The sequence below is a fragment of the Cottoperca gobio genome, chromosome 14 (assembly GCF_900634415.1).
Source record: "Cottoperca gobio chromosome 14, fCotGob3.1, whole genome shotgun sequence".
NCBI classification, from domain to species: domain Eukaryota; kingdom Metazoa; phylum Chordata; class Actinopteri; order Perciformes; family Bovichtidae; genus Cottoperca; species Cottoperca gobio.
The window spans coordinates 7,601,587-7,628,840 of record NC_041368.1 but is presented as its reverse complement, the minus strand read 5'-3'; the positions used below and the strand labels follow the sequence as shown (position 1 = coordinate 7,628,840).

Below are 27,254 nucleotides of genomic sequence, written 5' to 3'. Positions count from 1 at the left end.
TAGCAGAGAGAAGGACCCTTGATAAACTGTCATCCATCCTGGACAACGCCCACCACCCTCTGCACAGCACATTCACCCGGCAGAGGAGCGTGTTCAGATGGGTAATTGTTTAATTGTGTAAATGTTTTAAGCTACTGGATGCCTGAGTTTCCCTCGGGATAAATATAATATCTATCTATCTTCATTATATTGAAATATCTTGACAGCAGACGCTGCACTCTCCTATCAGGACTGTGCTGCTACGCCCATCTACTGCATTTGAGAAGACTCATTGACTCTTCTTGACACTCGTGAGAGATTCATGATGTCAGTGGTTGTCATTTACTGGAGCTGATGTCTGGTTTGTGTGTTTGTTTTGGTCAAATTGTGACCTGTGTGTGTGATCTAGTGAAAATTAAACTTTAAATCAGTCACAAAGCAGTTAAGCTCCATGTTTGGTTTTGCTGTGATAATCCAATAAAGGGGCAATACAACATATCTATCACAGTATGGGTTATTTCATATTAGGTCATTTCATGAGTATAATTTGTTTTTTGAAATATCTATTGAGGAACTATTTATGGCTAAAATAGACGGACAGGAATGTTGGTTTTAGGCTGATCTGGTGAATTTACTACCTGAAAAATAAAGGTACATTTTCACAGTAATATATAAAAATCTTATAAATACTCAATATTGCCATAAAGCATTTCTGCGTTTGCAACATTGAGCACAATGGCCTAACAGTCAGCAATAATAAATGGATGGCTAGCGTGGTATAAATATTATGGTAGACACATTAACTTGGATTAGAATCACTTCAAAAACATCAATATGCAGGTTTATAGTGATTTATTAACTGCTTTACATCCTGGTCGATTATGAAAATACAAAAAATGGTATTTTTTGTGAGCATGTGTAAATATGTATGCTTTTGATCTGAACATTTATTTATTTTGTATTATGAACACAAAGAAGAATCCAGTTTGTTTAGTACAGTATACACGAAACATAAAACTGAGATGGCAAAACAAACTATAGTATGCAAATACTTTTTAGTTCTTCAAAAACTGAAGTGGTGCGTAGTCATTCTGGTTGTCATTTCCAAGGATTGATTTAAGAAAAGGGACGACTCTGAAAAGATTAATATGGAAATCTCTGGAGTTCTCATCTGACTCGCGATCTGAATTGGTAACCAACTTGCACAGATCCTTGGTTCCCCAGCTGACCAGTGCAACCTGCAAAATAAATAGTTTTTTACTTTACAGTCAGCAAGAACTTAAATGGTCTAATTACGTTAATTTCAATGTTTCAGAGTTTTATTGTCAATAAAATAAAATACCCGACTGTTTACCTGTACTGTGCGATGCTCATAGTTCTTGAACACAGCGCCACCAGAGTCACCTGTCACACACACACACACACACACACACACACACACACACACACACACACACACACACACACACACACACACACACACACACACACACAAAATAATAGGCCTCAGTTACTGGTCTGCACCAATGTTGCTCATGTTTTAGTATATGAAATGCACGTTAATTCAAATTTTCCTCAAAACAATAACACCCACAGTCCGTCATGCATGAAGAGTGGACAAACTAACAAAAAACAAGAACTTTCGCCTATGAGTAAGGCTCTAAAGGTCGAAGACATGTGTATTTGCCATTTAAAGGGATATTCTGGGGTGTGTTGCCATTTCTTTACTTACCCTAAATCAGACAAGTATATTGCTGCCAATATAATGTGTCTGTGTGCAATTTGAGGATACTTTTTGATGGTGAAATTAGCTTAGCTCAATTATGGGATAACTAGCAGGTCCCCTCGAAGCAGGGAAATAACTTGTAAAAGAGGGAACTTACCTTTACATGTTATATGATCTCTGAAATGAGTTTTACCGCCAGTGCACAGGAAGTTATCAGTCACGGCAACCTTTGCATCGTTCGTTGTTATGCCTGGTGCCTGTAGTGCATGTCTGATGCACTCATCTCTCTGCATTGGTTAATTGGGAAAAGAACCATAGCTCAAAGTGACTTTTATGTTTTCAGTAAATAATGAAAAAGTGCACACACACACATACACACACATAACGGACAACGCAGCTCAGTAATCAAAACTCACATGCACGCCTAGCTTAGCGTGGACATCTTTCTTTTCTGCTTTCTTGGTCAGGAAAAAGAGTTTTTCAAGATCAGTCTTTAACAACTCCTGCTCTGTATTTAGAGAGGACAAAAATTCAGTAAAATGTACGTGAGGCTGTAGAGATATTTCATTTTAACTGCGAGGCCGCTAAATAAGACATATTTTACATGAATAGGAAATAAAAAATGTTATTAAATATCTTTTATGCTAGAATATGATCACAATAATATCTTTTTTTTGTAAACTAAAACTAGGAAAAACTACCTCTACACTGGAAATAACTAAGATGTTTGAGTGGTAAATATGCCACTTGTGCTGCCTATTTCCATGTTTATAGAGTTGGGACATGTTTTTTGGCTCAGAGTGAGCACTCTCTACTTTGCGAGGATCTTTGTAAACGAAGCATGGAGATCAACACGTGGAGCAGAGACGCCATGTAAACTGTGTTCGTGTCTGTGATGCTTGAGCCTTGGAGACTATTTGTCTTTGAGTTATTCATGTGCAATTTGGATGTGTTATGTGCAGAATGTTTGAAGTCTGTAACTTTTGGTCTGAAGCTAGTTTAATGTGTGCTAATTTAGCTAATGGCGATCTGTGCTATTTCTAGCTAATAGTGATGCTAATGATAGCTAATTATTTTAATAGTAGTATGTGTGTCGTTTGTACAGTGCTACTTATATGTTATGTAAAGCCTGCATACTTATATGTGTTTTATTTCTGTATTGTTACAGTTTTATAAACTAAAAGAAGAACAGTAAAGTCAAGAAAGCAAACCTTGCATCTTTATTGGAGGACTTTTGAATGTTAGCTAACTGTCTAGCTGGTGTAAGGGCAGAACACCACTGTTTTCATTGTGAACCACAAAGGGGCCATGCCAGAACGGAAAGCTTGGCGGGCATGTATAGCAACTGTAACTAAGGGGTGAGGGGCTTAGCAAACAGTCATTGTGGTCCATTTAGTAGAAACGTCAGAATGAATGTACACAGGAAGATGAGCATTTATTTGGTATTATTGAAGACTAAGCTGTGTTTCAGCATGTTGGGCACCTCACCTTGCTGCTTGCAGGTGGATTCTCCAACCAGTTTTAGAGCATCACTGGTCTCCTCGGTGCAAGGTATGCAAATAGGTCTGAACGAGATACCAAAAACAATATCACAAAGAGGATGATTTTGCAAGTAAATAACTTCCAACATGGAATATGTTTTATAAAAATGCTTTAAAATGCTTATAATAAAATGTTTCCTCAAGAACAGGACGTGTAACCGTTTTATTAATAAACCTCCAGGATGTAACTGAGAATGTAACAGGAAATCCACTTACGAATGACAGTGTTTGTAGGACACGAGTTCTCACCTCACATCACTGGAGATTCGAACATCCATCTCCAGCTGGATAAGAGCCACATCATAATCGTAGAACTCGCTCACGCCCTCTTTCACTTTAGCGTAAATATTGTAATTCGGGTGTATTATGAAAGTTTTAACTTTTTTCACTGTAAAAGAAACAATCAAGTTTTAATATTATAACGCATAAGCAAATAACTAAACTGGATACTATAGCACTCCTAAAGTGCCATTATGTCATGTTTAGATTAGTGAATAAAAGATGCATGAGTAAACATACAGAAAATATATAAACATGTATACCTCTACCCTGTCCATCATCAATTTCAACTGTGACATGTTCAGGTAAAGGTCCATATTTGAAGCAGTGAGCAGCAGTCAAGACAAACTGAGTGTTCACCAGAGAGCCGATGCAAGTCGATCTGTTTTCATTCTTAAGTTTCAAAGGGAAAATAAATATGTATTATAGTTTAAAACACAGGGTAACACCACTGTAAAAACAACAACATGGACCACATGGCGGTACATCATTAGAAAACTGTTTTTCAATGCAGATTTAATCGTCTTTTTTCATGAAATTCCACATCTAAAGGTTTGACTCCACTGTTGTCACTAAGCCGAATATTATATTTTATTGTATTCAAAAGTGGAAAAGTATATTGTATATTGTCTGATTGTATTGCTGATTGCTGTGGTCAGGTACACCCGATGATTTTTTTTGTTGCCATTCTCATACATAAATCAACATGTAAAGGATTGTGAGATTAGTCAGCCTTGTTAACATATTTCACAGATAAATTCTGAAGTTAAAAGAAAAAGTGAAACATTCACCTGGATAATAATGGATGCCATCCATGGATATCTTTCCCTCTTGGAGTCTGTTTCATACTCCTTGTGAAGACCACATAGACCCTTAACTTCTTCTTCATCTGCATACAAAAACCCAATAAATCCAACCCAATCAATGTTGATCAAGTTCATTACTGCAAATACATTTGTGGTATATATATATTTACCACACATGTATTTGCAATAATGAACTTGATCAGCATATATATAGATATAACCAAATAGAGGCACAGATCAAGATGAAAACAAGAGAACTATGTTCTGGCCTCCAGTTTTGATCATATACATCCTTTCTGTCGTATTAGAGGGGAGAGATATCTAGTTGCTGGAGAAAAATAAATGACATTAATGTGTTACCAGATACATTCAGCCTTTTTTTTATTTTCAAAGATGACTTACCAATTATGTCATCAAAGATCTTTTGTAAATTTTGAATATCCTTCATTCTGAAGTAATGCTGTCCACCGGTCCCAGCTGTGAGGGGCAGCAGGTCGTCATCAGAGAGCTTAGCTCCAATGGCAAAAATATAAATGTCTGTAACAGAATAAAACGTAGCATGTGAAGCGCGTGAAGGAGAAATATCGGAGGTCCTTCCTTCCGGCTGCTCTGAGACTGTATCAGCAGCACTGCTCCCAGTAGACCACACATACTGAGACTCACAATTAATTAATTTGTTCATTAATTTCAAATATGTGCAATATCATGTGCAGTATATTTAATATCATTTGTGCAATCATTTGAATTCAATATTCAGTCCGTCTAATATATTTTGTTTTGTTTTTGTTTTTGAACTGTTTACTTATTTATTATACTTGTGTACTTGCTCCTGTTGTTACATCGTCCCGTTGCGGCTGTAAAACTGCAAATTTCACCGTTGTGGACTAATAAAGGAATATCTTATCTTATCTTTTGAAAAATGAGGCTCTCTTTGGTGCGTTAAAACATTCTTTTTCAAGCTGCCATCTAGGAGTAATTGAATTACAATGAAATGTTTCTGACAATATAGCATGTGTGTGGCTGAATGTTGAAAATCAGTATTAAAAATGAAACTCACCCAGATACTCTTCTCTTGAGGGATTGTCCTGTTCACCGTTGTGGTTCATGTATACCATGTTCTTTATTCTTCTCACAGTGGGTTCAGGTGATCCGCCCATATTATAAGCCCCTGCAATGAAAGAAACCAGTGGGTTAAAAGCTTTATTTGGAATACAGCATTTTATTACATATTTTTTAAACTGATTTTGGATTATATTAATGGTCATTTATACAAGATGCATATTTACAATTTCAAAATGAGTGCTGATTGATTGCACATCTAATCTAAATCAAGGGAAGTAGCAGTAGGAACACAGTTAAGTTGTGAATTAATGAATATTAAAGGAGTAATCTTACATTTTGTGAAATACACTTATTCACTTTCTAGAGAGGATTGATACCGCTCTAGCTATGAGAGTGGCATCAATCTTATTCTCAGCAAGAAAGCAAAAAAATATGTTTTCCAAAAGTATTATCCTTTAAATAATTGCAGCATGATTATTTAAATCCATGAGTTGCTTTTATGGATATAAATTGGCAGCTCGACTGCTGAAGTGGCTGAAAAATACCATCTGTAAATGTAATGATGACGTGACGATGTTCCATAAAACCCTCTTTTCCAACTCGTTGCTTTATAAGAGCCATTTTCTCCAAGAATGTCCTAAAAGCGAGGTCCAGATCTGTTCCAGTGTTTCTGTCTTTGAGTCACACACACACACACACACACACACACACACACACACACACACACACACACACACACACACACACACACACACACACACACACAGTACAACATAAATCCAGCTGTGTATTAAAACAGTATTTCTGAAACCTATATCTTATTTATATATATTTATTTATTTATTTGACTCACCCCCTACTTCAAAATTTTCCAATTTAGTTATGGTGGTGTTTAGTTCTGCTTTTTTATCAAAAAAGTCAAGAATGTTGACAACTTCATACTTTTCAGAGGAGAAGAAGATAATTTCATAGTTTGGATTCACGGAAAAGGATGAAATCTGTGAAGACATAAAGCACATCAGATAGATAGATCATAAATCATATTATCATATCAAAAATATATATTTATAAATAACAATTCTATAAATATATAAAAATGATCCAATAAAACACTGTGCAAAGTGTAAACATTCATTATTCACAGTGCAGATAATATTTTTAAAACACCAACGTTCTTTAAAAGTGTCGAGATCCCCGGTATGTTTGCAAAACCTAAAATCGAGCCAGAGTCTTGCTCTGATGTTACACAGCCACACTGTCTTGGCATCCTGCCCATCTCTGTTCTCAACTCTGTTTTTCCTGCTAATGTATATGACCATTTTAGCCTCTCCCGAGAGGAAATTTAGCACCTGAAACTTTTCTTTGTTGTCTTTTTTGTAGGCAACTCCCATGATAAAAACACTCTCGGTAAAAACTACGTTAAAAAGACTAAAAAACAATGTTAAAAGAGAGAAAAACTCTGTGAGTCTCTTACACTCAGTAAAAGCATGGAATGCAGTCTCACGTAAATTGTAGAATGGACACTTGTTAAAAATAGCAGGATTAATGACAGAGATAAAAGCGTTACAAGCGACGGCACCATGTAAAATCATCCACTGGAGGTCGGCTGTCCGCTTTTTGAGGGGAGGTTTGTAAAAAAAACCCCACTGTGGGCCTGGTCCACTTCCTCCACCCAGTCTGTTACTCCACACAGTGGAGGGTCTGCTGCACAGGCCTTTCTTGTGGATGCTTTTCACACAGTTTGTATATAGAGCCTTTTCGTCGGCTCTGTGCAGCTTCAGTCCTGCCGGGTTAGTGACCTTGAGCAGGGGACCGGTCAGTTCTCCCAGCCCTGGGCTCAGGTTGATCTCCGGAAAAGGGTCTGCTGGGTCTGGAGAAACCTTCCTGTCACTGTAGTCTTTTATTTGGCTCCTTTCCTTCCCAGAGAGCCTCTGGCTCCACAGCTCCAGAATCCTCTCGGCCACTCGAGCGGAGGTCAGACCCAGCAGAAAGCCCAGGGCTCGGGCATCGCTCAGCGCCGGCCCCATTGCATCCACCAGTTGCTGCAGGCACAGTGTTTTGGACCTGCAGAGCGCCACCATCAGGCCGGGTGTGCTGCTGCTGCTGACGTCCAGCCTGGCTCTGTAAATCAAAGGCTCCTTCAACAACCAGTGCAGAGAGTCCGACTTTGGACACCTTTTATGATTAAAAAGGGCCCAAGACTTAAAAACTCCCTGATAAAACGGAGGCTGCCCATTTAACTTAAAAAAATTAGAATCAGTTAAAAACAGAGCAGCATCCAGCCCCAGGTTATTTACACGTCTGAGAATGCAGCTGGTCACATCTCTCCACACCAAATCAGCCAGGCCGGTAAGATATTTTTGTAAAAACTGAAGTCTAAAAGTGGCTGTTCGGCTGGCCAGATGGACAAGGCCCTGTCCCCCCTCCTCTCTGGATAAAAACAGCACCCCCTGTGGCACCCAGTGTAGACCATCCCAAAAAAAAATCCACCGTTTCTTTCTGTAGCTTTGCTAAAATACCTGAGGGAGGGTCTACACAGGTCAGACAGTGCCACAATTGGGATGCTACAAGGTTGTTTAAAACCAAAACCCTACCTTTAAAATACATCTGAGGGAGCAGCCACTTCCACTTGGAAAGCTTTCCCAGAATCTTTTCTGTGACGTTCTCCCAGTTCTTCTGGAATAATTTATTTTCCTAAAAACACACCAAGATATTTCAGGCCATCAGTTCTCCAGGTGAGACTCTGGGGAAGAACTGGGAGACCGCCACGCCACTCCCCGACAGCGAGGGCCTCACTTTTCTTCCAATTTACCTTCGCTGCCGATGTTACACTAAAACTATCTACTATTTCTGTTAAAATGTCCGCATCACTCTGGCTTGTAATAAAAACAATAATATCTTCTGCGTATGCGGATAAAACAAATCTGCTATTAAAACCAGGTAAAACCAGACCTTGTAGGTTGGAGCGTATTTTGCAGAGGAGAGGTTCCAAGGAGAGCGCATAGAGCATCCTCGACAGAGCACAGCCCTGCCGGACCCCTCTATACACTCTAAAAGGAGCACACAGACTACCATTGACCTTCAGCACACTCTCAACTTCACTGTACAACACCTTGATCTTGCCTATGAAATCAGCGCTGAACCCAAACTTCTCCATTACTTTCCAGAGGAAGTTGTGCTCAAAAGCCTTTTCCTGGTCTAGAGAAATCAGACCAGTATCAAAGCCCAATGAGCTGGAGACCTCCAAAACATCTCGAATTAGGTAGACATTGTCTACCATGGACCTGCCGGGCACACAGTACGTCTGGTCCCGGTGGATGACCTGCTCCATAGCCCCCCCCCCAGCCGGGAGCCCGCCGTCCTTGCATTTTCTGCAGAGCAGCCTGTAGCTCCTGTGTAGTTATCGGCCCCTCCAGTTGTGAGTTGGTTTCCTCGGATACCTGAGGTAGTCCCCCTAAAAACCCCAAAGCGTTTCCTCCCCCTCATACTCACTCGAGTATAGGGAGGAATAAAAACTCACAGTCTGTGTTCTGATCTGGCTTGGTTCCGTTATTTCTTGCCCTGTGACTGAGAGCAGTGAGTGGATTACTCTCTTCTGTCCGTTCTTCTTCTCCAGGCCGAAGAAGAAGCTAGATGGAGCATCCATTTCCGTGGCATTTTGGAACCGGGACCGGACCAGTGTGCCCTGGACTTTAACGTCCAGCAGGTCGGCTAATGCCATTTTTTTTACTTTGAGGATTTCAATATATCCTCGATCTCCTGTGGACTCACTGATTTGTTCTAGTTCCACTATATCACCCTCCAGGTCTTTCATAGATCTGGTGATGTCATGTGTGACGTTGAGGGTGTGCTGCTGACAAAGCATTTTCATTTCAGTCTTACCATGGTCCCACCACTGCCTAAGACTGTTAAAATCACCCTTCCTCTGCCTAAAAACACTCCAGAAATAAATAAAAGCTTCTCTAAACTTTTTATCAAATGTTAAAACTGAGTTAAAGTGCCAGTATGCACGTCTTGGCAACACATTTCTAATAAAAACATTACATAAAAGCAAAGAGTGATCTGTAAAGCCAGCAGGTATAATATTGCACATTTTAAAAATGTTAAAATGATGTTTAAAACAATAAATACGATCTAACCTGGCAGAGGAAATCCTATTTTCTCTGCATTGGGACCATGTGTATTGTTTAGCATCTGCGTTCATCCTGCGCCATACATCCACCAGACCATGAGAGTGGACCAGCTGCCTCAGAATATGCTGGGACGCTGTGTGGTTCCGATCTAAAAAAGCATTTAATTTATTTAGCTATTTAAAACATCATTCATTTTTTGTAAAAACAACTTCCTCTCTGCACCGATTGTTGGGGCATACACATTTATAAAAACAGCATTAAAAAGGTCAAACCGGGCTTTTACTAAAAGCAACCTCCCCTCGATAAAATGCTTGACCTCCGGTGAGACTGGAGTAAAAGATTTGGAGAAGAGGAAGCCCACTCCTCCACTAAGAGATGTGTTGTGGCTTAAAATGACTTCCCCTTCCCACTCCCTCCTCCAGTCTATCTTGTTAAAGCCATCGCTGTGCGTTTCCTGTAAAAAACAGGACACAGCAGCTGCCACCGGCCGCCCCAGCGGAGAGCCCTCCTCCGAAGCCGCGGCCCCTCCCGGCGAAGAGACCCCCGCTGGGGGAGCAGCACCCGCTCCACCTGGTCCAGGAAGATGACAACTGCCCCGTTCATCCGTGCCAGAGACTTCACACTGCCTTGTCCGACCTTATCTCCCACAGCTAACCATACCGATCTCCTCAACGCTACACGGGAAGCCGGCTGATATTTTGATCCCGTGCTTCCTCGTGAGCTTGGTGTAGTCTCCATTTGCCATGACATCAGACGCCGGCTGGCAGAACACCGGCAGGAGAAAAACACCCAAAAGCACCCCGACTATCCACCAAAACGCACCAAAAAGTAAACTAAATCAAACTGTCACCAATGAACTAAGTTAAATCAAACCCATTATTAAATAAATAAACAACAAGACATACAGACACAGAGATAGATAGATAGATAGATAGATAGATAGATAGATGGATGGATGGATGGATGGATGGATGGATGGATGGATGGATGGATGGATAGAGAGAGAGAGAGAGAGAGAGATGGACAGATGGATAGATGGATAGAGAGAGAGATAGAGAGAGAGAGAGAGAGAGAGAGAGAGAGAGAGATGGACAGATGGATAGATAGAGAGATGGACAGATGGATAGATGGATAGATAGACAGACAGAGAGAGAGAGAGAGATAGATAGATAGATAGATAGATAGATAGATAGATAGATAGATAGATGGATGGATGGATGGATGGATGGATGGATGGATGGATGGATAGAGAGAGAGAGAGAGAGAGAGAGAGAGAGAGATGGACAGATGGATAGATGGATAGAGAGAGAGAGAGAGAGAGAGAGAGAGAGAGAGAGAGAGAGAGAGAGAGATGGACAGATGGATAGATAGAGAGATGGACAGATGGATAGATGGATAGATAGACAGACAGACAGAGAGAGAGAGATAGATAGATAGATAGATAGATAGATAGATAGATAGATAGATAGATACTTTATTGATACAGAGGAAAATTTAGGAAATTAAATACAAGGTGGAGATCTTTAGTGTTGTATGAATTTTTGACACAACTATTGGGCTGTTGTGCTGACAGCCAAATGTTGTGGGATAATGTTTGTACATGTTATGTGTGCGTTGTGCCAAATGTGCTTTGAAGTGTTTGTCAGAAAATGTAAAAGGAGTCATATGTCACCTTAAACCAAAAATATATTACAGGTTATGACTTTAAATTGTGAAATCTACTACTCCCAATTAGTTTTATAGCAGTCACATTCAAAAAGGTAATGCAGTAAAAAAAAGACACATGAAATAAATAATAATATGATTAAAGGCAGACAAAATATAGCCTATAACAGGGGTGTCAACCATGTGGCCCGCGGGCCACAGTCTGGCCCACAGGATGATTTTGCAAAGTGTAAAAATGTGTTGTTTTGATCATAAAGTAAAATATTGTTCCAGATACCCATGACGATGGTTTGTGTTTTTGTAGATACACTGATCTGTAAGTTGTAATACATATGTGTAAATGATAAACTGAGGCATAATATTGTTGAAATTGCACCTTTTTTTCTTAAGAAATTTCAAAGAATCATACACAGGACAACTAATACAGCTGAACGATTAACTGAGGCATCTTTTGAGATCGCATGAATTTTGTCTCGGGCAAAAAAAACCTTCTCAGACTCAAAAGTTGTGAAAGACTTCTTTTTGACTTCAGCAGAAATATTGTTTGCAGAGTTTGACAACATCATCCCAGTATTGAGTTAAACCTGCTTTTAATGAATGCATTGGTTGGCTGCATTGCATATTGTATGTTCTGGGTGGGATGACAGATTAATAAACAGACATGCTTTTTATGACTGGATGTTGCTTTTCATACTTTGAGGTAAAAGTGGCTCTCCTATTGACTTTGTCCTGTCAATGCGGCTCTCATCTAAAAAATAGTGAAGACCACTGCTTTAAACTGAGCCCACAATCAGCAAAAACTATCTTACATCTCCAGCACAATGTTGCTGACTGCTTGCAAATTCAGCATATTGTAATTGAGGCTGATCTGTGGTGATTGCCCTCTCTACAAAATAAACATTATAAAACTTTTAACACATACTGTCATATCATTTTTGATAAAACATAGTTGTCTCTTATTTTTAATCATGGGGCAAGCAGTTTTTGTCTTACCTTTGAGATCAGTTTTATGATCGCATCTCTTGCATCTTGGAAGTATTTTTCCTGGATGCTCTCAGAAATATCCACTGCTATGTAGATGTTAAGCGTCCCATTTTTTGAGATCCTGATTTTTCTCCCCCCCTGTATGTCATCTGAAGAATCCAAAACAAATACCGTTATTGTGCCATAGAAGAAATATGCCATATTCATATATATTTATTTTCATGAAGTATAATAGATTGATAGAAATAATGTAATATAAACAGAATTGAGTTTTGAGGTAACTAAAAAGTAGGATAAATTATTATTATCAACAAAATTATATATACCTCTTTATTCAAATATACTATAATAGCAACAATTATCATATGGCTCTGCTAATAAATAATGCTAATAATCAGATTAGTTCAGGAACTTACCGATGGACTCTAAAGTGGTGAGGCTGGTTTTGATGGCACTGCCAAATTCCTCTGAAACCTCCAATGAAGTGTCATAAGTGTGTTTGTCTGCAAGAGGCAAAAGCTACGTAAACAGAAGTTTGTAAAAAATGACAACAAAGTGAAGTGACATTAAAGAAAACGCAAGAGACCGAGGTTCAGTAGTTTCAGTCAAATTTACAGATGGGAAGCATGTGAGGGATCATGTCCTTCACTCTTAAATAGTGGCTCTTACTGAGTGCATAGTGTGCATATGGAGATCCCACCTGCCTGACCAAGCAGTGGTAGTCTGTAGGACATGATCCCTCACTGGCTTCCCATCAACGGTCAGGAGGCTACATTTTAGAAGCAAGCTTAGCAGTTCAAAAACAGAACTTCCCGAGAGGGTAATAGTGTAGACAAAATACAAGAGTGCAGAGCTAGTAAAATAATTTAGAATGGGGTTATGTTCGATCAGAACCAGACCAACAGTGTTACAGGTAGCAGCAACAAGGACCAGAGGGGGACTGGCTGTTACAAATAGAGATAAAACAGGAAACATGCAAAACACACACAGAACTAGTCAAATGTTTTGCTTCAATAAAGTGTGCTGAGGCTGTTATCTGTGATTTTTGTGCTTCACATGTTGATAATCTCAGGTACAATCTCAGGTTTAAACATTTAGATCCTGAGGTGTGGACAGATGACTTCATCTGGCCTGTTCACCACAGAAACTGACTCAGCAATCTTAGTCACAGTCACCTTTACCGACTGTCGTAAAACATATTTAGGCTTTGGTAAATTAAAATTAGATATTGTTGCACATTAGTCGTAAGGTGTTTGAGAGTTCAGGTGGCGTAAACTTCTGTAAATTAATTTGACAAGTTCATTGCTTTTGAATATTGCAGCATCACTTTTGCAGATGTGTATATTAAGCACAGTTTCCATTAGACTCAGAACAAACAGATCAGTATCTGTAGGTATCTGTCTTACAGTAGCATGCTGGCTCTTTGCCCGTCCACTGGCCGTTCTCCAGACACACTCTCTCACTCGACCCAACCAAAATCAGGTTGCCATTGCATCTGTATTTCACTGTGTCGTCAATTCCAAATATTTTCCCTGTTCTTGCGGCACCAGCCGGGACACCAGGATCAGCACAAGTGGCCCCTGCTGTGGTAACACACAAGATAAGTCAGAAAACAGTCACCAATGAGGAGACATCTAAAACCTGAGTAGATGACTGTTCAGGACTTACAGTCACGGCTACAGATGGGAGTGGAGCCGCTCCACTTCCCGTTTGGTAAGCACACCCGTTTGGGTGAGCCTCGCATTGTGTATCCAGAGTAGCACTCATACGCGGTCTCATTGTTCACAAAGTACTTCGCCTGATGAGGGAAGACTTCTCCATACTCCAGCACGTTGGGGTCAGGGCATTCAACAACTGCAAAACAAAATAAAAGGGTCTAAGCTGTCATGTAGAGCCGGCAGCCTGAGGCGAAGTGAGAAACACCATCATCACATCACTCACCCCTGCATCTCTGAGTTGGGTATCTTCTGGGTGGCTCTTTCCACCTGCCATTTCGCTGGCACAGGCGGGTCAAAGAGGGGTATGGATAGTAGCCCTCAGGACAGTGGTAGATCAACATGCTGCCTGTCTCCAGCTGCTTGGTTAGTGTGTAATGACCTCCTTCTATTTGCATTTTGTCCTCTGTGCAATCACACTGAACCTCCCCTACTGAAAAAAATAAAAAAGACTGTTTTAGGGCATGGAGGTGTAGTAAGTACTTCTAAGATTTAGTAATGCACTCAGACTTTAGAAAGCTCCCTCCGGAGCCACGTAAGATTATACAGTTGTTTTCACAAACTGATTTGTACTAAGGATTAAACTCATCTCATGTATAAAATTCCCACAGTGCCCCTTTAACTAATAAGTCTCTCTCGGCTTTAACATGTGTTGCTGCATTGTTTATAATTAATACGCATGTGGGCTTAAGATAGATGGAATTGATCTTAAGTAACGGTTTTCAGTAGCAGTATTATATTGGTAGTTGCCATATGCATTATTGTTATTATGATCCTTTAGCTATTGACAAATTACATTATAATTGTTTTTGTAATGTGTGAATATCTTTAGAAGTGTTTTTAAAAATCAAAACATTAACATGTTTTTATTTTTTTTATGTCTAACTAAGTTACAAAAACCCAGCTTGACTTTTACAGTAAATGTAAATACACAGACATGTAGGACATTCGGAAGCTCAAAATTACAAATACAATATACATCTAAAAGTATCTCACCCATACCGAGGAGACATGAAAGTGCAACAAGCCAACTCCAGTGGTCTGAAAATCCCATGTTGAACCTTGAACCAGAGAACAAAATTAAAAATTAAAAGATTTGTAGGAGCTTCACATTTTTTTCCAAATGGACAGTGATGTTGAGAAAGAGGGACTGGATGAACAAAGACCATGCTGGTACTTATTAACTTCATGACAAATAAAAGGAAATCAATAATGTGTGTCACGGAATAAATCTCAAATGGACACCATTGCATTGGACCTTAATTAAGGAGATTCAAATAATTACATTTCAATCGACTTGACTAATGTAGAAATAAGCAATGTACCTTTAATTTCTTATATTCCTTATTTGACCCTCTTCCTGAAAGCCTTGAAACATTCAAATTAATTTGAGAGTGTTGAAGTCCAAATCACTCTGCTTTGTGTAACCTGAGTTTATGTAGGCCAGTTTTGGTTCTTGGTTTTTCCACGATGTGTACACACACGGTCACATGTTGCATAACTAAAAAACAGTAATTGTGAAACCAACCAACTTTCATCATTTCCCAAAACCCGCAGACACTGGTGAGCTTTGATTATTTACACATTGATTCAATTATTGATTCAGCAGCCAGTCACACCAGACTGGTTTACCTTTAACTGACTTACAGTCATTTGACAATCTCATCTTCCTCATTTTGTTTGGCAGACTTATTTTCAAATCCACACAATGTGTGACAGTCTCTCTGTTTTCTCCCTCTGAGGAGTTAGTGAAGAAAGAATAAATATATTTTCAAACTGAAAGGTCCACAGTAGAAGTACAGTATCTACAAAGTTATTTGTAGTTGTTTCGTGTCTTTTTTTGTGGTCATTTTGCATCACTTTGTCGGCGTTTGTCAGTGGGTCAGTGACAATTAAGTGGTAATTCACCTTCTAATACAGGTTGAATTGTCTGTTAGATTTTGAGTGCAGCATTTGTAATTAAATGTATTCGATCTTAATGTATCGAGTACACACACTTTTAAAGGAACATTTGCAATTACCTGATTTCTGTCAAAAATGTCAATTTTACACTCCACATAATCTAATGACATAGAAGCTCTGGATGGCATTAATTTGGCCTCCAGCACCACTGTAAGGAATCTTGGCGTTATCTTTGATCAAGATCTGTCTTCTAACTCCCACATAAAACAAATCTCAAGGACTGCCTTCGTAACATTGCAAAAATAAGACACATCCTATCTCAAAATGATGCAGAAAAACTAGTCCATGCATTTGTTACTTCAAGGCTGGATTACTGCAACTCATTGTTATCAGGTTGTCCCAAAAAGTCGCTTAAGACTCTTCAGTTGATCCAAAATGCAGCGGCACGTGTATTGACAAGAACAAGGAAACGGATCATATTACTCCTGTATTAGATGCTCTACAATGGCTCCTGGTAAAATACAGAATAGAATTCAAAATCCTTCTCCTGACTTACAAAGTCATGCTCCATTAATGGTCAGGCTCCAGCATATCTTAAAGATCTCATAGTACCTTATAAACCAACTAGAGCATTACGCTCCCAGACTGCAGGGTTAATTGTGGTTCCTAGAGTCTCTAAGAGTACAATGGGAGCCAGAGCCTTCAGCTATCAAGCTCCTCTCCAGTGGAACCAGCTTCCAGTTTGTGTTCGGGAGGCAGACACACTCTCCACATTTAAGAGTAGGCTAAAGACTTTCCTTTTTGATAAAGCTTATAGTTAGGGCTGGCTCAGGTTTGCCTTGGATCAGCCCCTAGTTATGCTGCTATAGGCTTAGACTGCCGGGGGACACCTCCCTGCTCTCTTCCTTCTCTTCCTCTCTCCTCCCCTCCCTCTCTTCTTCTCCCTCTCTATCTGTATGCATTTATGTAAATGTGTGTTTCTAACACTGCATCCGGGGTATCATCCCCGGAGTTTCTGTCTCTCATGTGGCAGGTTGCCACTGATAAAGTTTACGTCAGGATCAGGAATCGTGGCTGCGCCTGCTGCCCTGGTCCTGCTGGACACCGGGAAGCCTTTTTGACATTTACCTGGATTCATCCAAACTTTCTCTTTTTCAACACAACATAATTTCTGTCAAATGTTGTATTTGTACTATGTTGTTTATCCTGTACATACGACATCTATTGCACGTCTGTCCGTCCTGTGAGAGGGATCCCTCCTCAGTTGCTCTCCCTGAGGTTTCTTCCATTTTTCCCCCTTTAATTATGGGGTTTCTTTTAGGAAGCTTTTCTTTGTGCGATGCGAGGGTCTAAGGACAGAGGGTGTCGTAACCTGTACAGTCTGTAAAGCACACTGAGACAAATTTGATTTGATGATTTGATTTGAATAAACTAATAACATCTGACAATCATTGGTAGAATGTAAGTACATTTACTCAAGTACTGTACAATTTTGAGTTACCCTACTTTCCTTGAGTATTTCTATTTTATGCTACTTTATACTTCTACTCCACTACATTTATTTGACATCTAAAGTTACTAGTTACTTTGCAGGTTTAGATTATTAATACAAAATATAAATCAACTCATGAATTAATATGTATTATTATGAATTTAGCTTCCAACCTGCATTTAAAGTAATTACAATAAAAATATTCAATAATTATAATCCATTAATATAAAACATATGATTCTAACATTGGAGGTTCTGCATAATGACTACTTTTACTCTTGGTAGGATATTTTAAGTATATTTTGATGCTAATACTTTCGTACTTAAGTAAGTAATGCAGGACTTTTATTTGTTGAGTATTTTTTGCAATTGATACTTTTACTTAAGTAAAATATCTGATTACTTCTTCCACCACTGCTGACAACTGCATTTCAATTCCACTAGCTACTGTTTTTGTATTTTTAGACTCAGATGCAGATTTATTAATTATAAAAAAAAAAATCTATTACTTAGATAACAAATGTGGATGTTTTGGCATTTTATATTTATTAGTATTAATTAATATTTATTAATTGTGTATTACATTATGCGCACCTATGAGTCACAGTTGCATGATGTATTATATGATGAGTATACATTATGATTTTAATTTCAAAAGGAACAGTAAAAATGCAAGTCAGGATTCGAGGTTTTAATTTCTTTTTAAAGAATATTTTTATATGTAGAAGTATCAGAGACTGCATAACATAGGGAGGGAGGCTATCTGGAAAAAGGTGATTTTTTTAAGTGTTTGGCAGCAGGAGGCGGTAATGCAGCACGCAAACAACGAGTGGCTCGACTAAGAAGAAGAGGAAGAAGAAGAAGAAGAAGAAGAAGGAGAAGCGGAAGTGACGAAGTTATCGCAAGTAAAACAACAACGCGCCAAATTTGTGCAAAATTCACTGTTGTCACTTCCTCAGACACATGGAAAAGTTTCTCTAATCTTTGCGAATATATTTGGGAAACGCTGCCGGCTTCGCAGGTGAGATAGTTATTTAACTATGAGTTGGCAACATCTTGCTTTTCATCTTGTTCTGTTCATTTTAGTGCCTTGTGTTAATGACATTTAACAGTTGCACACTCCTCCGCTATGTCTACCCACCGAATATTTACCATGTTTACTGTCACTGTCGCAGTATCTGCCTGCAGTAAAATAAGAGATTTATATATAATTATCAGCCTGGAATAATGAGTATATGTGTGTGTGTGTTTTCTTTGGCAGGTGACTGCTTCTGTTTTTAGCATGGCTGTGCCTTTTGTGCAAGACTGGGACCTTGTACAGACTCTGGGAGAAGGAGCCTATGGAGAGTAAGAACCTCCTTTATCATTATCATTCACAGCATGTGTTACTTTGTCATTTTTCATAGCAGTGTATCTCCAGGGGCTTTCCCAGACACACACACAAAAGGATTCACCTAAGTATCCTCTCGACATTTTACCATAGGAGACATGTCGGAAATGTAGTGAAAACAAGAGGCTAGAGCAGCATATTTCTGCAGCTTTCTCACTACGGTTATAAAGTTGGGAAACCACAAGCAAGCATTCATTTAGTAAATAAAATATATATTTAGATTAAAATGTACATCTTCTTTTGCAATTTTGTGAACACAACTACTTTTGTTTATTTACATCCCTGTCTTGTCTTTTAGTGGATTACATGTCATGTTTGTAAACATTGTAAATCATTTCTACACACTAATTAGTCATGAAACTCTTATTGCAACAATATACAGTTTAGCTTGTCAATGTGGAGCCTGCTCATGCCGATGCTCTGCAACAAATTTGACCCTAAATATAAGTTTTTACTATAAGAGTTAATTCAATCTGCTGCTGACACTCTTTTCTGTGTTTCTCCCATAACACGTAGTCTTCTGCTGTCTTGGAGAAATATGTACTTGCTTTCCCAGTTAACACAATAATACCTTTTAATACAATGTAATGTTGCATTCTTATATGCTGCAAACATTTGGTTACTTTCACATGTTGGACATCTTAAAAACTTCAGACTTCGCCTCTTTTGTGCTCTGATCCATCTGGTCTCTTTGTGTTTCTGGTTGCAGAGTGAGGTTGCTGGTGAACAGACAGACCGAGGAGGCGGTAGCAGTGAAGGTGATCGATACCTCGCAGGCTAAAGAGTGCGCTGAAAATGTCAAGAAGGAGGTCTGCGTCCATAAGGTAGGTCGTTCACCTTTTAGTACAGTGTTAGTATGACCTTAAGTGTGAAAGGATCGTAAGAGGCATTCACATTGGCTTTAATGACACTTCAGAGTTCATATCTGTTAAGATTGAAAAACCCTTTTGTCCATTACATAGATGTGCATGTAATAATTTAAACTGGAGCTAAAATGTGACTTTTAATTTTAACTAAACAATCCCTCAGGGCAATTATAAACAATGTATGATTCACATGTGATATGCACATATTGTTCAGGTATAGAGTGCTGCAGGAATTATAGTTATAGTTAATTAGGAGTTATCATTTTTGCACAATCTTTTGAATAGGGTTTTTGTTAGATGCCTGAAATAAGGTCTGTGGTTAAAACAAGTTTAAGAGATTTTCACATTTTGTTTTACGACATAAAATACCCCGCTTGTGAATTTTGAAGCTTTAACATGTCTTAAGAAAGGCGGGTGCTATCAAGTGGCTAAATGAGATTACTTAAATGAGAGGTTGTCGGGGACATTAAACGTGATCACGGTGAACACGGAAACTCCGCTACTCACTAATCGGCCTTTACTGCCTCGTTGTTTTTATACTTGTGCTTCTGCAAACTATTCTAACTCACTTAAAAGCTAGATCAGGTCACGCTTAGAGGAAAGGCTTTTTTTTTTTAGAAGAGTTAAGCGTGAAAAATCAAATTACAAGCTGGAAACTTAGTGGTGGTGACATTGAAGTCATGAGACCGTGGTGTTTTGTTTACAACGTTAAGTTATTACTTCTGGGGATTGCATTTGCGCTTCTAAAATCATAAAAGTTGTGTTTACTTGTGAAGATTATCTTGCTAAACAAAAACTTGTAAGTATCATAAATGTTTGTTTGCAACAGAGCTTATTTTCTGCACAAATCTAAAATATAATGGAAAAATCCCTTTTGGCTTTTTGCTGAGGGAATCAAAGCAATGCTAGCTTCCGGTTTGGCCGACAGAGATACGTCATCCTTGCAGCACTCAGTTTATTTCCAGTTGCAGTGGGTGCATTCGTATAATAGCTTATAGACAGTAACTATGAAAATAAAATAGAAAATGTTGGGAGTTAAAGAAAATTTAACCTAGTTAGCTAAGCTTTTTATTAAATGTTAAAACTTTCACACATTTTCTGCCGCTCCGAGAGTGAGCTGCTCTGAATAAACCAAAGGTACAGTTTTTGCCAGAGCGTGCTCCGGTGCTCAGAGTAACTATTTACAAACGCCATCAGCTGACGGGAAGTAGACATGGACCCAAGCTGTTGTGAACTAAGTGACATTTGCTACTGTTTTGGTAGATGCTCAACCATGCCAACATCGTACGTTTTTTTGGACATCGGAAGGAAGGTACTACCATGTATCTCTTCCTGGAGTACTGCACCGGAGGAGAGCTGTTCGACCGAATCGGTGAGAATGACTGACGACTGCAGACAATAATGGTTTTAACAGTCTGGTAGTTAAAATGTTTGATTTGAAGTCATCAATATACAACTTCATCATAAATAAATCTCCAGTGTTACCAGACTTTTAACACTTCTTTACTGGGTTTAATTTACTCAGTGGCAGGCCGCGCATTTCACACCTAGGCCTTCAGTGAAGTCCTACACAGTCCTACCTGAATTATTCCACCTCTTAATACCATCATTATGACGCCATGGCTCTAGAAACTATACATTTAGACAGAAACGCAGTATAACCGGGCATTGCATCACCCAAACAACAATTAATATTTACGAAACATTTAGTTGTAAATAGCAGGAATTCCCAGCAGTACAATGTGCAGTGCCTCTCGGAGGCTGTGAGCCGGGGGTACCGCTCGTAGTTAGGGATTTGAAAGTGGCGGACAAACCCTTTTCCCGGCTGTGATAGGCTCGCTAGCGTCGGGGTTGGCCGTTCCCTTCTCACGATCTATCTTTTCTTGAAAAGTTTGTCTTGAAAATGGCGTTGTAATTATATCTGCGACCAAATCGATCTCTACTCCTCCTTCAGCCATTGTGGGTTGAAAAAAAACAGCTTGTAGAAATCTACACAAATTAGCTCGTTCAAAGTTTGCTAGCTCTGCCTCTCAATAGTGTGTATCCAATCAAAAGACGTGCACGTGCTGACGTTATCGTACGCCTGCTGGCTGGCCCCGGTGTCCCCAACTCGAAATCTGATTGGTTAACGCCACAGTTTTGTCTCCGTTCACTTTAAGCGACAGGCGCCCGCACTGTTGATTCTGAAGGCCTAAGGGCAGATTTCTTGGACCCTGGCAACACATCCTGGCTGAAATATGATTGGATAAAAGCTCTAACATAAAGGCCAGCCCTCCAAATCTCGATCTGAGGCTGGAAGCAACCAAGAGGAAAGCTATGAAATGAAGAAAATAGACTATGGGGAATAATTTAATACATATTTGTGGAAAAAATATATAAAAATTAAATGTATATTCTGATGATGTTTAGGCCAGCAGAGAAGGCCTTTCTGGCCCTGACGGCCCACCACTGAATTTACATGCATATTCATCATACAAATATGGCATTAGAAATGGTGGCAAAATAAAAGTCTACACTTACTGAAGGGGACTTTTTATTATTTATTATGACCAAAGGTCCTGCTTCTGAGAAATGAATTGTGATACAACACTTTTTAATTCAACCAAATCCAGTTAAAAAAGTTGCCTCTAATTCTTCAGTCCTCAGCTAATTACTTCTTTTTTTAAATACATTTCATTTAAAATTCCCTTGACAGTTTGATAAAAACATAGCTACAGATAGTCCTCTGTGTTTTGCTCTTCAAATTAAAATGTAATTGCATGGCCCAATTGGAAAAACTGCATACAGTATTGGCAGTGGATGCTCGCTAGCCAATATTCAATAAAAGGCTGCTATCAGCCTGATTTAGGATGGTGGTTAATCATTTAGGTTATTAAAATGTTCTCTTCCATTTATTTTAGAGCCTGATGTGGGGATGGCGGAGAAAGATGCTCATCGATTTTTCCTGCAGCTAGTAGCGGCTGTGGTAAGTGAAGCAAATCTATATGTTGACGTGACCTCCTGCACCTGTTTCTGCTGTTATTAAATTGTCAGTTGCATGTTTGCAGGAATACCTCCACGGTTCTGGAATCACTCACAGAGACATAAAGCCAGAGAATATTTTGCTGGATGACAAAGGTGAGCGAATACAATGTGGATCAAGGTGTGAAAGGAATAACTTTGCATTAATAACAACCATCATCTGCTGTTGTCCTTTACCTTTTCAGATAACCTGAAGCTGACAGACTTTGGCCTAGCCACCATGTTTCGTTTCAGAGGACGAGAGCGTCTTCTGAGTCGACTCTGTGGGACTCTTCCTTACGTGGCTCCGGAGCTTCTCGGCCAAACAGAGTACAAAGCTCAGCCTGCAGATATCTGGGCTTGTGGTATTGTCCTCACTGCCATGCTGGCTGGAGGTAGGGTCACAAAGTCTGCGTTTACACACAATAACATACCAACCTCTGTAGTCCGATACAATAGACATTGTTGCTGAGATTGTCAGAGAAGTGTTGATTCAACTCATTTTCAAAGCTGCAGTGTGTGGCCGTGTTGTCGGGTATTGGATTACTTAATATAATACTTACGGTATGTGTACTTTAGACTGTAATTATGTACAATGGCGGTCTTTTTCTTCAAACATGATTACCTCCAAATGGAAGTAAGACAAATCTGTTCAGACTTAGAATCTGTTAATATTTTTTTTTTTACTTTTTATATTTTCATTTGTTATTGGCGACAGTGACACACAAGATGTGATTGGGTCTGTTTTTCATAATATATTATTAACATAGTTAAGGTACAATGAAACAGTTTGGCTGCATACCATTTCACTATAATGGGGGGGAAACTGAAACTATAACATGTTAAAATGATGGTACATTCAGTAATTTTTAGAAGAGTACCGTAATTTTCGGACTATAAGCCGCACTGGACTATAAGCCGCAGGTTTTTTAATATTTAATTACCATATGTAAGGGTTCGTGCACAGAGGGGATTTATTAATCCTCATCTTCGTCTTCTTCCTGCGTACTAAAACCACCAAAGTCCTCATCTTCAGTGTCGGAAACGAACAGGCTCAGGGTGGAAACATTTCTTCACTGTCTTTGTGCTGTTTCTTTTTCAGAGTTGCCGTGGGATCAGCCCACTGACAGCTGCCAAGAGTATTCAGACTGGCTTCAAAAGAAAACGTACCTACCTCCTTGGAAGAAAATACAACCAATGCCTCTTAGTAAGTTCCAAGTTAAGAGTTGAAATATATAAATATAAAAAAACATATATTGGAGCTTTATTTATTTCACATTCAACTTCTCGCTTCAGGTTTGTTGTCCAAATTACTGCTGGCCAGTCCAAATACACGCATCACGATCGCAGACATACAGAAAGACCGCTGGTTTACTCAAGGCAAGTCCTATTATCACTATAATGCAGTGAATTCAACTTTAATTTGAATGTTTGCTGATGTTGGTGTGTGTATCTCTGCAGATGTAAAGCAAACACCTCTGGGCTCAGGAGGAAACAAACTTCTTCGATCAGAAGGACTCATATCCCGGGCCAATAGGTCAGAGCTTTGTGTCTTTCTTATTTCAACTCAAAGTTTGTATTTAGTTTTGTGCCTGTAATCTTAAGATCGCGTTCCTCCCTACGCAGTGATGACAGGATGCAGTTTTCCAGCTCTCAACCTGATTTTGCGGCAGGTGGCTGGGAAGCCATGTTGATAATCGGCCAAAGCGAAGGCCAAGTCAGCTTCTCTCAGCCGACCAAGCCGGAGCACATGTTGCTGGGTAGTCAGCTGCTGGCCACACCAGGAGCCAGTCAGGTAATTCACATACTCGGTGCTGCATCAAATTGTAATTTATTAATATGGTATATCTCATAATGTGTGCAATTTTAAGAAAGAGTAGCCCTAATTTTTTGTCCTGTTTTTCTATACAAAGAAAATTCATGTTTTATGAAATACTACCTTTTAAATGCTGCATTGATGCATTATTGGTAACTTTTTATTTTCTGTGTGCAGTCGCAGTGGCAGAGATTAGTGCGGAGAATGACACGTTTCTTCACAACCGTGAATGCAGACATCTCCTTATCTGCCCTGAAAGACGCCTGTGACGACCTGTCACTCAGCTTCAAACTCACCTGCACCAAACAGGTACATCTGTGATCAAGTATATACAGGATTCAAAACTCCTCCAACTGCACAGCCAGGCTACCAGTTTCAGCTCACACACACACACACACACACACACACACACGCATCAGGATTAACACGAACCTCTTCCAGCTGCGACAGACCATAATGCACTACAGTTTAATTAATCTATCTTTGCTTTTTAGGTGACGGTGAGCACACTGGACAAACGAAATAACAAACTCATCTTCAAAGTCCACTTGCTAGAGATGAATCAGAAAGTGCTTCTGGACTTCAGACTGTCTAAGGTGAGTTGTAGCATTTAAAAATGGTATATGTAGTGTTTCTAACATGAACAATATATTACCACCTGGTAGAGCAGGTGCCCATTTACTAAGGCTGAGGTTTGAGTCCGTTCCACAGATCCGTCCTGCATGTCGTCCCCTCTCCCTGCACCTATCCTGTCAGTCTTCGGTTGTACTATTGAATAAAGTCAAAAAGCCAAAAAAGTTCAGAGAAAAGTGCAATTACCACTAAAGCCTGAGACAGTGAAGTGTGCTGCTGAGAGAAGAAAAAAAAATGGAGGAAGTAAAGACGCAGCAACATGTTTACAAGAAGAAGAAATAAAAACAGGGTTTTGGGGAAATGTAAACTAATAAAACTGCAGTGCAGGGATGTACCAAAATGTTTTCTATAAGCTAATTTCCAGTATGCTCTGTCCCTCCTCATCTGGTATAAGTATGTATTCAGTATTGAGAGAAGATAAAATGGACATTAGCAGAAACACACTTTTTTTAATAAGCTTTATTTATTAAGGCAGTGGCTCAGTCAGTAGGGGCTTGGACTGTGAGCCGTAGGGTTGCTGGTTCAAGTCACCGACCCAACCTAAAAAAATGGAGTGTGACTGCTACTTGGAGAGGTCCCAGTTCACCTCCTGCCCTGCCGTGGTGCCCTTGAGTAGGCACCGGACATCCCCCTTCCCCCCTCACTCCCATTGCTCCCCGGGCGCTGTACATTAGCTGCCCACTGCTCCTAGTAGTAGACTCCTGGTACTAGGATACTAGGACCTGGTTAAAAGCAGAGAACAAATGTCACTGTGTGTGCTGTGTGCTCTGCATGTGTGACCATTAAAAAGAGGGTTCCATCCCTCCTATTTATTCTATTCTTCTATTTCCCCTGTGGGTGCATGTAGAAAATGCAGAATGTCCCCAAAACTGTCCAACCGATGAGATATCTGTCCGTCCATATGATTTCATGTTTACACCTCTTGGTTCATATGTAAACAGTTTTAGTTTGAAGACTAAATGCACCCGAACTGAAAGGCAACAATTTATCAATGTTTTTCCTTTGGTCCAAATCACAAGTAAACTAAAAAACAAAACAGTATAAACCACCATGACCTAATCACTTAACATGTAGGTCCAGCAGTATATTTAGCTTATTGTGTGAGTTTTCTACCGGGAGATGTTGATATCAGTCTGTGTTTCCAGGGTGACGGTCTGGAGTTCAAGCGTCTCTTTGTGAAAATAAAACAGAAGCTGGGAGACATCATCAGCACCCAGAAGATTTTACCCCCAATCACATGAGCAGCCTCTACAAACAAGTGCACACTGCTATGGACATTGGAGGGAGAACCTGTATATATTTAGCTGTTCTAATGATATTTTAATTGTATCCTGCTGTGACTCTTTTTTTCGTGTACTTCTGTCCTTGTGAGAATTGGTTAAATCCTCACTTCCAAAAACAAAACAAAAGTGTTTTTGTTAGGTTTAGTGTTAGAAAGTGATGATTGTCAAAGGTAGGTACACAGGGATTCCAGAAAGTGTGTGTTATTTGTTCTGATTATGTTTGACATGATAAAATAAATAAAATTACTATAAGACCAACATTGTAAGCTATTGTAATGTTTTGCTATAAATGATTTATATAAGGAAGACAGCCATCCCTGTAGAGGTTGGGGGCATTGAACCTGAATGGGCGATGTTCAAAACCTCTATTGCTGAAGCTGCGGTGATGAGCTGTGGTCTCAAGGTCTTAGTGCCTCAAGGGGCGGTAACCCTCGAACACCGTGGTGGACCCCGGTGGTCAGGGAAGCCGTCCGACTGAAGAAGGAGTCCTTCCGGGTTATGTTATCCGGGAGGACTCCGGAAACAGTTGCAGGGTATCGAAGGACTAGAAGGGCGGCAGCCTCTGCCGTGTCAGAGGCAAAGCAGCGGGTGTGGGAGAAGTTCGGAGAAGCTATGGAGAAGGACTTTCGGTCGGCACCAAGGTGCTTCTGGAAAACCATCCGGCACCTCAGGAGGGGGAAGCGAGGAACCATCCAAGCTGTGTACAGCAAGGGTGGGACCCTGCTGACTTCAACTGAGAAGGTTATCGGCCGGTGGAAGGAGCACTTTGAGGAACTCCTGAATCCGACTAACACGCCCTCTATGGTTGAGGCAGAGCTGGAAGCTGATGGGGGATCATCGTCAATTTCCCTGATGGAAGTCACTGAGGTAGTCAAACAACTCCACAGTGGCAAAGCCGCAGGGGTTGATGAGATCCGTCCAGAAATGCTGAAGGCTTTGGGTGTTGAGGGGCTGTCTTGGTTGACACGCCTCGTCAACATTG

General features: G+C 39.8%; 2 protein-coding genes across 2 annotated transcripts; one reads left to right on the top strand and one right to left on the bottom strand.

The window, feature by feature from the left end:
• Positions 1-814: 814 nt before the first annotated feature.
• LOC115018874 (complement factor B-like) lies at positions 815-15,287 on the bottom strand. Its single transcript, XM_029448120.1, has 19 exons — positions 15,216-15,287; positions 14,893-14,951; positions 14,117-14,323; positions 13,844-14,029; positions 13,582-13,758; positions 12,592-12,678; positions 12,185-12,324; positions 6,247-6,391; positions 5,939-6,067; positions 5,389-5,499; positions 4,734-4,868; positions 4,317-4,414; positions 3,789-3,918; positions 3,496-3,634; positions 3,194-3,270; positions 2,122-2,213; positions 1,863-1,992; positions 1,334-1,383; positions 815-1,217 (listed from the first exon to the last, which is right to left on the bottom strand). The coding sequence occupies exons 2-19, from the start codon at positions 14,942-14,944 to the stop codon at positions 1,035-1,037; spliced, it is 2,268 nt and encodes a 755-aa protein (XP_029303980.1). The 5' UTR covers positions 14,945-14,951; positions 15,216-15,287; the 3' UTR covers positions 815-1,034.
• A 2,500-nt stretch (positions 15,288-17,787) lies between these two features.
• chek1 (checkpoint kinase 1) lies at positions 17,788-26,530 on the top strand. Its single transcript, XM_029448235.1, has 14 exons — positions 17,788-18,305; positions 18,546-18,631; positions 19,384-19,498; positions 20,804-20,912; positions 22,441-22,505; positions 22,588-22,657; positions 22,747-22,935; positions 23,643-23,747; positions 23,837-23,920; positions 24,002-24,077; positions 24,167-24,335; positions 24,534-24,665; positions 24,851-24,952; positions 26,135-26,530. Exons 2-14 carry the CDS (start codon positions 18,567-18,569, stop codon positions 26,228-26,230), a joined length of 1,377 nt encoding a protein of 458 aa, XP_029304095.1. The 5' UTR covers positions 17,788-18,305; positions 18,546-18,566; the 3' UTR covers positions 26,231-26,530.
• The last annotated feature ends 724 nt before the right edge of the window (positions 26,531-27,254 follow it).

Coding starts and splice junctions, on each gene's coding strand:
- LOC115018874 (XM_029448120.1), bottom strand. CDS start 14,944: ATGGGATTTTCAGACCACTGGAGTTGGCTTGTTGCACTTTCATGTCTC. Junction 14,324..14,892: donor TGCACTTTCATGTCTCCTCG/GTATGGGTGAGA, acceptor TATTTTTTTCAG/TAGGGGAGGTTCAGTGTGAT. Junction 1,218..1,333: donor ATGAGCATCGCACAGTACAG/GTAAACAGTCGG, acceptor TTTATTTTGCAG/GTTGCACTGGTCAGCTGGGG.
- chek1 (XM_029448235.1), top strand. CDS start 18,567: ATGGCTGTGCCTTTTGTGCAAGACTGGGACCTTGTACAGACTCTGGGA. Junction 24,336..24,533: donor CCACACCAGGAGCCAGTCAG/GTAATTCACATA, acceptor TTCTGTGTGCAG/TCGCAGTGGCAGAGATTAGT. Junction 24,953..26,134: donor TGGACTTCAGACTGTCTAAG/GTGAGTTGTAGC, acceptor CTGTGTTTCCAG/GGTGACGGTCTGGAGTTCAA.